Raw genomic sequence first — 11,802 nt, 5'->3', positions numbered from 1 at the left:
TTTTGCATGTTTTATACAATACTCAATACAAAATTCAGGAATCTCAACTTGAAGAGTTATAAATGAACCGCATGGGCATCAAATCAAAGTACCAAGAGGACCACCGTAGAAAATCTCTCCCAAGAGAGACAAGGTCTTTTAATGAGTTGGCACCGACCTGTTTATATATATATATATATATATATATATGTTCTCTCTCCAGATAAGGTACGAGGAAGAAAATGTTGCTTATTATAATAGGGTTCTATGTTGCATATTTGGTTTGTAGCAGAAGCTGGACCTTCTAAGTTCTAACGCCATTCACAAATAAGATTGACAAAAAACAAACAAACAAATAAACAAGCAAATTAAAGGAGAGAACAGTACATATAGTAATTATAAAAATGAAGAACTTATATATACATGGAAATTAAACATAGTGTATGAAGCCTCATATCATTAATTTACTAAACTATATAAATAATCTCTTATTTTCCAGCAAATTAAAATTAAAACTACAAATAGAAAGAAAGGGAAGATAACGTTCCTGCAATAACTTATAGTGAACGCAAATGGAGATGAAAGATGTTATCATGAGACAATCTCTACCTCATCATCACCACTATCATCATCATCATGTCCACATAAAACTCTCCGTCTTAATTAATTGGGCCTCTCATTAACAGTAATGGTAGGGATCTCGATAGTTAATATCCCAATTATCCTAACTGCTCAGTTGTATATATGGATTTCATGTGCATCATATGGGATATGTGAATCCCACGGATTCACTTGAATTATGCAACTCAACCGTTGAGATAATTGGGATATCAACTCCTGATGTTTATCATTTAGTCTCCCTAATCTGAAGAACAAAACCATGAATCAACTGTACCTTCATGAGCAGCACCCCTTGTAGTAACAACATTGTCTACCAAACCCTTCTCATTAAGAAAATCAGATGTCGAAGAAGCTGAGAAGTTTAACTTGCACCCGTTAAGACTACCATAATTCCCATCAAAATTAGCACTACTCCTTACCTGATCTTGATTTGTTAGTCCTCCACTGAAGCTTCCATTACCCATTCCATCTAGAGAAGCTAAACCAGACTCATGAATGGGAGAAGGATTCTGATGAAGAAGTGATTGGAAGGAGAGAATGTTCTGGTTTTGCATGTTTGACATATTACTATTCAACATAAGCGATGATGGAGAAGATAAGAGTGGAGATTGTTGAACCTTATGAGCAGACGGACGGAGAGGGTATAGAGGTGCATCCAAATGACCGGACCGCAAGGCCGAACCAACTGAGCCAAACAGATCGAGCCGGCGTGAATAGGACGTGCCGGTAAACGGCGGCGCAGGAATACCAGTGAACTCTTGCACCATTGCTCTAAAATTGGAGGTGTCCGTCGTCAAAACAGTCGTAGGCGCTCTCCTTGACGCTCTTGCTCTCTTCTTGGGGTTTCTTGGAACTGGGTTGTGGTTGCTTTGATCGGACGGTGCGGATGACCTTACATTACTATCATGGACTGACCTTAACTGCATCGATGATAACGGATCTTCACAGTGGGATAATCCGTCAGATCTTAGGGGTTGAGAGTGAATCACATCAAGATGTAATAACGGGTTCGGATTTGGTTGTAGAGATTGAGAGAAAGCGTGGAAGGAAGAGGGGTCAATGAAATTGGGTTGTTGTTGGTGTTGGTGGTGGTGGTGCAGTAAAAAAGACGGTGGTTGTTGGTGTTGTACGGTTGATGATGTGGAGCCTAAATGAGTCAGCGGGTTGAAGAAAGGCCGTGAATCGTCCTCTTGATCACTACCACCACCGCCGCCGCCGCTTGAGGATTGCAAACTACCACTATTACCAGAATCCATGGCTTGATCTGCAAAGGGAGCCAAAAAGTAGTTTCTCGGAAAAGAAACAGAAACAGAGATCTTCAATGATTATACAAATCAGGGGTTCATCTTTTGAGGTATTCTTTCTTCTCTGTATGTGGGGAATTAGGGTTTTGGGGAGAAAAGAGAAGATAAAGAAGGGGAAAGGCTATTTTAAGCTTTTTGAGAGAGTTCTAAAAGATAGGGAAAGTGAAAAAAAAAATGTGTCTCCACTAAAGAAGATCAGTGCAGGGTGGTGTGTTTGTGGGGTAGAGAAGCAAGTGCCGGTGGCTGGCAACGGGTCAAACTCCAACTGAGTGTTGAAAGAGAGGGAGCTGGTTAAATAGATACCATGAATGTGAAAGGAAGAAAATGATGGATGTGGAGCTAGCTAATAAAGTTTAAATCTTTTGAAATACGTACAATGTAAAAAAAGGAATATTATTATTATCTTTAGTATATATAAAGGTGGACAAATTGGCTAACAAATACATTGGGAGTGAACAAATTCAATGCCACTGCCCGCCATACAAATATCACTGTTAAAAATTCCCTATCACGTTCACATTAATAACGAGTAAAACTCGTATTTGTACATATAAACATGTGGTATAGGATGCGTGGCAAGACTCTGTCTAATTCGAATAACCAAATTTGTTCGACTCATATTAAATCAAATTTAAACATAAGTTATATATTTAAAATTTATATTCAAACACAAAAATTTTATTCGGTTTAAAACCAGTCTGAGTCCAAACATATAAATCTTGTCTGATTTGCTTCTTTGGATCCTAACCCGAATTAGATTATTATCCGATTTACTTATCTAAATTTAAATTAATCTGTATTTAATCAATTAAGTACGTCCGAAATCCAATCCAGATTAGGATCCTGATATGTAAATATCTTGTAAACACGTGTTATTCGAAGTTTATCATACATGGAAGAATGGAGTCTTGGCTAAAACATATTAGACGTATGTGATGGCCACTGTAGTTAATTTGGTAAAACATAATGTGACATGTATTGAAACATACTAATGTCTTCGGAGTTTATCATACATAGACGAATGGAGTTATGGATGTGTTCTACATCACCAAAAATAAATAAATAAATAAAAATAAAAATCAATAGGTACTATAGCAAAAACTTCTGCCTTTGACCTGGTCAAAACTCAGGAAAAAAAATCTAAATAATAATAGCTGGCAGCAGAGAATCTTTTCCCCATCGTCGTCCTTTCGAAATTAGGCCTAAGAGCATTATTTGATCTGCTTCAATCAGTCTTTCACCTTGATCTGTTGATCCCTTTTTCAAATATAAAATATAAAACAACAAATTATATTCATAAATGTAAATAATTTTTTATAATTTGATGGTTCGGCTACCACAGCAATCTTTAGAAAGTATGTGATCCCTTTAATATTCTCTTTTTCTTGCGGCTTTTGCTCTAGTGGAAGCACTGGTTGATATTCATATTCTTGAAAGAAAACTAATGAAAACATACAGTAGCTCTAGCTAGAGAGATAGATCGGTTCAACCACAATGGAAAAAGCGAAGAAGAATGTACTACAACTTACTAATTTAACACAAATCCTTCCATCCACGACAACGTTTTATATGTAGATCTTTATCTCTTAAGTACGTGTAATGTTTTTCTTTATGTGGATTACTGGCCTTCCCGACATAATTAATTAACCAAATCCTACCAAACCCTAATACCATTTCTATGCGGTTGGCCTCGTGATTTGCACCAATATTGGATTGTGTTTGCTCGCTCTGGTTCAGCTAATTAGGTGTGCACGATCTTGTTCCTAAATTGCACGTCTTTGAAGGATTATGTTATCTTCTCTTGCGTTTTGAATTTTCTATTAATTTCTCTTTTGACCAAATGGACCTAATCAATGGGATTTGTTTTCGTAATGCTTTCAAGAGACTAGACCATGGCCTTTGGTTGCAGTCTAACCGATCCGTTTGGGTGTCTTGTATTTTGATATATTGAGGTGAGGCGAGACACGGTGTAAAATTACAAATGAGGTGAGGTAATTATTAATTAGAATTATATATGAATCAATTTATAAAACAATTATAATTTTTTCTCTGCTCCACGCTACTTCATCGCGGATCCACCCTATTGAGACACGATATAACAAACAAAATGCTAGACATCCCAACAACTAGGATCTTAGTTGCTGAGGTGTATGGATGAAAATTAAAATACATGTGATGAGCTTCATATGTATTTTAAATATTATCCATACACCTGAGATGTTAAATCTTTTTTGAAACAAAAATCCATAGCTTATGGGGTGAGGACCACCGCGGGACTGTGGAAGCCAGCAGGTGTCCAATTGGGTTGCCAAACGGGCCCGTGGCGGAACCTCAAACCCTGTTGCCGCTATTGGTAATGCCGTAATGGTACCGTTTTGCAAAATGGGCCTGAAATATGTCGCAAAAAGTTGAAAAGCCCAGAAACAGGTTATTTATTAAGTCGAAAAGCATTGTCGAGTTTCCCTCCATTCCAAGAATAATCCACTACATCTCACTTACCAAGCACAGTCGCTCTGCGATCTCTTCCTGACTCCAACTTTCGACACCGACGAGCATCAACTCTGGCGGCTGGACCTCCCTGACCCGCGCGGTGGTCGTCGGTGGAGCTCTCCGTTTGAGGTTGTGAAGCGGGAAGGCCTGGTTCGTTCTTCTCTTTCTTACTTCTAAAACCTATATTTTCGGATGCAGATGTGTGTATCACTGGACTATTGAGACAAATCAGGTGTATTAACCTTTGTTAGTATAAATATTTCGCCGGAACGATTTATTTACTTAATTAGACCTGATTGGGAGGTTTAAAGACCTAATGAAAGTTTCAATTGATATGAAGTTAAGTTTATGAGAAATTTTGAACAAGCGTGCAAGGTAGATAGGCTTTGATGTTAAAAGTAGTTATAAAGCTATATATAATGTACTTATGTTTCAATCATGCTCTCTCCAAGATGAAAAGCAAGCTATAAGTATGAGTGTGGTCTGCAGTGAGAGATTGGAAAATATGTACTGAATGTGGATGGAGGAACGGAATCAAGATTGTGAGCATTCTGAAACTAGAGAAATTTGAGATCGCACGCTGAAAATGACTAGAGTTCATGCCCTGGCAATTGTGTTGGCAGGTAATTGGAGGATTCACTGCGGCACATGATTGAATGAGTAGGGAAACAACTGGTGAGTATGTTATGGAAGATTATAAAACTCACCTATCATCAAGAAGAGAAAAATACATGGTTTGTAGTGAGCGCAGAAGTACTTTCAGGTACTTTGATCGATGCAAATTCAAGAATCCATTATCTTATCATTATGTGAACAGTTTGATAATGAGTGGGCTATTCACTAACATATTTCAGGTTGATGTTTGAGTTGTTGTTGATTGCATAGATTTTGTAGAAGTACTAAGCTTTATCCATGTGTAGCACTGATGAGGAGTTGAGGCCCTATGCATATTGTCAAGATCTGGTCAGTTAGATGGCTTTGAGGCTGAATTGATATGAGAAGGAATGTGAAGTTATTTAATTATGTGGTTTTTTGAAGCTTTTTTTATAGGCATACTGGAACGCAAAGCCTCAATGTAATGGCTGTGCATTGTGTTTGGTAAGTTCTAGCAAAGCACATGAAAGGTTTGAACTGTAGGTCTAGTAATCCTCCATAGGAATTTGTTATGATCTAGGCAAAATAAGAGACATGGATTCTGTGCTGTTCAAATTGTGGAGTTTAGGCACACTGGGACGTAAAGCCTCAAAGAAATGGTCGTGCACTGTGTTTGGCAAGTTCTAGCAGAGCACATGCAAGGTTTGAACTGTAGGTCCAGTGATCATCCATAGGAATTTGTTATAATCTAGGCAAAATAAGAGGCATGGAGTCTATGCTGTTCAAACTGGAGCAATTGTTCATCAGATATCTGTTTGAAGGCCTATACTTAGCATGGCACATTGCTTTTGAGAAGTCTCTGCCACAAAAAAACTTATATGTTTATAAAAATGCTACTTATTCTTTTAGCAAAGTAGTAGTATTGGATTTGATCTTTCCTTCTAGTTATACTCTTCGAGTCTTATTAAGGTTAAATATATGTTCTTACTGCTCTCTTATCGTGTAATAGTTTTGGGGTTGATTGTCAGGATTTAATTAATGATGCTGTTTCTGATTGGTTAAGTTGTGATAATCTCAGTAAAGTTGCCAGTCAGAAAGAAAAACAAAGAAAAAGTAATTAATTGTGCTTGTGAGTAGTTGTGATGTTATTCCCTTGACTTAATCCTCTTTGTCTGGGAGCTTGTGATGACTGCTCAAGTGCTTCTTTTTTTTCATAAAAGGAACTTATGCAAACTCCGAGTCTGCTCAATTTCATCTTAGAGACAAGCTTGATTCTACTGGGAGCAAGTAGAATAAAGCTGAATTTATAGGAACTCTGAGATTTGATTTAACTCTGGGAGAAAGGTGTGATGATTTTGAGTTACTTGCACTGGTATTTTTTCCCTGTGAAAGTGGAATGGTTGAACATTTCCTCTAGGATTATTTTTTTGAAATGAAGATGAAGAAAAATGAAGAAATTACTCATGTCAACTTCTTTCTCCTCTCTCTACACGATATTCGTATATGCTAATTATTTATTTGATTTGGACAAAAGTGTTTGGATGATGAGTGACTTGTTGTAATTGTTTTGTAATTTGGGCACTTGTACTGGCTCTCTAATTATCAAACGAGGTTGGAAATTAATAAGCGTACAATACTGGCTACTATTATCCATGTTGCCCCTGCCAAGTGCTTAGGCTTTATGACATGAGTCTAGCGCAAGCAGAGTGCAATACAAGTGATTCCAAGTCAGAGTTTGAGATGTCTCCTTGCCTTTCTTGACTCAAAATAAAATCTATTGAGCACTGACTTGGCAAACTTGTAATGTTATGGAAGCTAGGAATAGCACTGCCAACGTGCATCTGTTGGAAAAACCCATGAAAGGGTAAGAAATCCATGCTTATAGCCTTATTCTAAATCTTCAAATTTGGATTGGTTTCAAGTTCTCAGGTAGTTGGTTAGTATTCAGAAGAAGGAACCGTGAATGAGTATATACACCCATTTTTTTGAAATTCTGGTAAAGTTTTATGACTTTGGCATGCCTTCTCGTATTGGCATGACTGAATTTAAGCAATTTTCTAGTTGACTGCAGTTTTTTCTGGTCGCTTTCTTGGAAGTTGGAATGGTTGGTAAGGGAGTTACTTTTTACTGGGGATTTTTCAAACACCCATATAATCTGTGAACTGCTTGTTCCTTGAAGTGGCTGTGAAGTCCAGGTTTGGTAGTTTACATGGGGACCTAGCTAAAGACTGCTGCTTGCATGTATGTGAGTCGTACGTCAGTTACTTTTGTGTGACAAAAAAGTTACAAATTTCATTTAGAATGGAATATTCTCTTTTTAATTAGATTTCTGTGGTCATAATATATGTCACAACAAAGAGCATCACGATTTTTCATTGGGTTAGTGGAGGTCCTTGGTTCAGATTTTATTTAATATTATTACTTTAGGTTTTGTTTTCTTATTTTTTAAGTAATTTTAAGTTGATGTGATGGGACGATTTTAGTTGCTATTTTCTTTTGAATTCAGAACTTATAGACTGGTTTAAACTTTGGAACACTATTTATTCTTTTATGTGCTTCTGTTCCCCACGCCTCTCTCCTGATCAATTTCAAGTTTCAAGAGTAATTGTGAAGAGAAGTTTAATGGTTCTGGAGCCGGGAGGTGAAAATTTGGATAGTGTTCTTTGCTATCGAACTTTTTCATTTTACTGAAATTTTGCAGGAAATAATTTCTGTAAAGCGAAAACATTGTATGTCTTGTGATTATCTTCAATCATGTCCTTGTATATGTTTTCTCTCACTTGATTCCGAAATGAATGTCTTATTCTCCACGTTAAACTTGCACCTCATTAGCTTTGACCTGAAAACTTGGAAACTTGTTATTGAGAATGTTAGCATGTTGTAGAGAAGAAACTTTTTCCATCATAGATTATTCTTCTGTTTTTGATTGATTTGTGGCCAACGCCGCACGCCTCTGCTAAATTGTTGAGTGTTTCCAGTTTCCCTTGTTGACTAATGAAATGACTTATTGATATGTAACTTGATATCCTAGTTACAACCAGGGACTGGAAGCAGCTGAACCATGTGATGATCTCTTCATTATTTAAACAAATTATTGAAGATCCATGCAGATTTTCCGGTATACTGGGAGTCAAGGTAAGGCTTATCTGTAAAACTTTGTTTGTCTAGATTAATTGTATATTGTTTTTTTTTTTTTGACTGCTTTAGTTTGTGCATAGAAGCCGAGGCCCTGGAATGTCTTGTTGAGGTTGATCCCAATGTAGAGCAAACCCAATGATGCCCCCCTTTATCCTTGTAACTAAAGTTTTGTTGATTGGTAGCGTTCCGAGTGCTTTTGATCACGTGACTGTCTATTCTCCTTTGCGTAAGATGCACGTGCGGACCCTTTCTGCTACGTTAGATGCATCTCTCTTTTGTTATATAGCCTCAAATCATCCCAAGCCTTGGCCTACCCAGTAGCCTGTGCCCCTTTGTCCACACCCTCGACCTTTGGTGCTAAGCCTGCCAAGTAGAGAATAAGTTCCTTGAGATAATTCTTGGTATTTCAGTGAAGAAATTAAAGATTTTCCTTTTGATTTCTCTTGCAGACTAGGAGTACGTTGGGTCGTTGTGATCATTTTTTGTCTAATAAAATATTATAAACCACTTGGCAATAACTGGTTACCTCTACGGACTTGGAGTGTAAAGAATTTCACTCAAGGTCGATAGTTTGATTCTGAGCTAACGCCACTATTTCTAAGTCGTTTGTGATGCGCTTCGACCTAACTAATCTGTCGGACTGTTTTGTGCATGCCTAGCTCAACCCAAGCTTGGACATAATGGGCCGTTCAAATGACAAATAGTTGTTTTCGATTGAAAAAAATAATATTCAATTACATAGTTTATTGGCTAAGTTTCACGTGTCAATGGGGAGTTGTATATATTAGATTGTACCTTGCACTATTGGGAAGTTGAGTGTCAAGGAAGCTAATTTGTAGTTTAATTATAAAGCTCTCTCAGGGTGCGCTTGCTTTTATATATTTTTAAATACTCAAATGATCATATTGTCTTCTTTAAGTTTCCAGGGACATTGACTTTGTCGTTATAAAATAATATTGACCATCTTACTCATTTTATTTTATTTTTTTTAAAACCATCTTAGTCAGTTGGTTTTGAGGAAATTAGTAATTGAAGTGACCTGGCTTATCTGAATTTTGACAAGGCTAGAGCTTAGCTGGTTTAAACAATTGTTGAAGCAGGAGTAACAATTAAGACACGCAGATTGGAATTGACATTAGCTGAAACAATCCCAGCTCATCTTTACTAGGGTAATCATTGGTGAGTCCGGATTTCTGAATCAGCAAACAGTGAGAATTCTTGGACAAAAAGGCATACATTTAAGTTCCAGTTGACCTAAAATTGTTTTGGTTCCGCTGCAGAGAGGACAGAGAAATCATTGTATGATTACACTAGCTTAAAGATGGGATGGGGGCTGTCATTACTCTACCTGTAATTACCCTCAAATCAACCTTAAATCATTTATTATTATTTTTTTTTTTGGTGTTATTGAGTATTTTGATCATTCTAATGTTGAATATATATGGTTTTCAAAAAAAAATCTTAACCCCTAAATCCTAAATACTAAACCTTAAACCTCAAATCCTAAACTCTAAATCCTAAATATTACACTAAACCCTAACTCTAAATTCTAAACATTAGCACGGTTATGTGTCTCATTTTTTTTTTTTTACAGTTGTGTCCTTTTTTTTTCAAATATAAGTTCTGTCAACTTTAAAAGTCTGTTTTCTTATTTTTGACAGCGTATAAACTAATTTAATTTGATAATTTAAAAACTAGTTTATTTTTTCGAAATATAAGTTTTACTAAATGGAGCTAGGGAGATTGGAAGTATGATGGAATCTGTACTTTTCTTTTCCCCTCTCCCCTTGTGGAGAAGTTGCAAATTTTGACTACTTTTTAAGCTTTTAGCTTGAACAGAAATGATTCTCTGGGGATTTTATTTGCCTCTTTCACTTGGTACCTTTTGTTGGTTTAAATTCTAAAAGCAAAGAGGGAACGAGAGAAATTGGTCTTGTCGGCATATGAAAGGGAATGAGAAATGCATGATATGAGCAGGAATTTCTAAGAGTTGATAATTATGGCCAGAAATTGTTAAATTTGTTGTTTCCCAAGTGAAACTCTGATAGGCATATGGCAAACCCATTGCAAGATTTGGAAGCTGTGTGTTTGCTGCATGAACTTGTTGGTCAAAGTGGAAATAGTAACATGTTTTTTATGGGCATCAAGATGTTAAATGGTGCCTTGCCGTCCAGGGCTATGGCCTTTTGGGGTACTTGTGAAAAGCAATAAGCCGGCACCGACTGGTACAAAGTAGCTAGATATGATTGTATGTCAATCCACAGACAAATAGTCCTACTTCTTGTGTCCTCTTCGCACGATACAAAAGAAAGACATGAAATAACAACTGCTACCAACCCTGGACGAGCTGCCCTGCAGTTTTAATCATAGACATTCAATCTGTTTACCAGTGTGGGTCCTGTGGGATTAGTACACTTTTTTTTGAATTTAATAGACAAACTAGACGTATACGATTTAAAACTGTATGGCAATGCTGGGAATTCTACCGCAGATCCTTAATGCTAGCAACCCTTGTCACCAAAATATGAAAGAAAATAAAATGAAAAAGAGGAAGAGAAGGTCAGAGTGAAGAAGCTGGCCCAATAAAGACACACAGCTGAGGGCTGGTCATTCCATTCTTGGGGGGTCCATGCAAAAGCCATCTAAATTAATTCTCAAGTCTTGATGGGTATGTGTAGTGAGATTTATGCAAAGTAGACCATCACCTAATCGCCAAAACTAGACAAATGCCCTTCTTTTTGGGGCTCAAGCAATCCCCAAGAAGGCAATTGTTACCAGCTCATACAAGACGTGCTTATCAATATTTTTCCCTAATTGAGCACTTGGTGGGATGTATTATGAATTTGGTTTCGGCCAAGTAGGCTTAATAAAGAAATGACAAGTACCAAAATACTCAATTACATGAATATGATTATGCCTAACCCCTCTATGAAAATATGTATTAGCTATGCAAAATCTTACCTCAAATGGTGAAACGGCTACATCTTCTTCTTTTTTCCGTTACTCTAATGTTTATTCTTCTTTAAGATGCTTCATCTCTTGCCAAAATATCCAAACCTATGAGTGAATTAGTTTGGGTAATCGTACTCGGGATCTTCCAAGCGCATATGGTTTGAATTCATCACTAAACTATCACCCAAGTGATTCATTATCTCACCGTAAAGCATAGTTGAGCTTCCCTCACTTTCTCTTACGTTATCTTATACAATACGGATAGTTATCCATGTAATTTTTATGCTCATTGAGAACAAAATTAATAAGAACACAGAAGAAGATGGATTAGATTTTTGAATATGAAAATTGTTCTTTGAATGCCACATGCGAAACATGGTAATCCTGTATAGTCAACAATATCAGACGCTAAATAATATGAGAGATGGAATAGGTAGCTAATACCACATGATGCACAAATAGAACAGAACCAAAAGAAATCATTGCGATTTTTCTAACATATACAAACATGTTTGTTGGTCTCCAAATGGGGTCGAGAGGTTTCCTGTTCCCAAATACTAACTATAAGCTGCAAATTTTGAATCTACTCTACCCTTCTGTACTTAGGTTCTGTTCCATACATACATATATATATATATATATATAGGTGTAGCTTCCTTATGAGTATAGTCCTCCCCCACCTCCACTGCCTAAAAAGAGATGAACTTGTTTCTTGTAAGCCACT

The 11,802-nt window shown here is 36.8% G+C and overlaps 1 protein-coding gene across 1 annotated transcript; it reads right to left on the bottom strand.

Moving 5' to 3' along the window:
* Window positions 1-349: 349 nt before the first annotated feature.
* Window positions 350-2,175, bottom strand: LOC120010773. Its single transcript, XM_038861627.1, has one exon. It carries the CDS (start codon window positions 1,854-1,856, stop codon window positions 840-842), a length of 1,017 nt encoding a protein of 338 aa, XP_038717555.1. The 5' UTR covers window positions 1,857-2,175; the 3' UTR covers window positions 350-839.
* Between the last annotated feature and the right edge of the window lie 9,627 nt (window positions 2,176-11,802).

This window comes from Tripterygium wilfordii, chromosome 12 (genome assembly GCF_013401445.1).
Source record: "Tripterygium wilfordii isolate XIE 37 chromosome 12, ASM1340144v1, whole genome shotgun sequence".
Classification (NCBI taxonomy): domain Eukaryota; kingdom Viridiplantae; phylum Streptophyta; class Magnoliopsida; order Celastrales; family Celastraceae; genus Tripterygium; species Tripterygium wilfordii.
This window is presented reverse-complemented; position numbering and strand designations above follow the sequence as displayed.

What these genes read in the sequence shown, in the direction of transcription:
- LOC120010773 (XM_038861627.1), bottom strand. Translation starts at nt 1,856, where the DNA reads ATGGATTCTGGTAATAGTGGTAGTTTGCAATCCTCAAGCGGCGGCGGC.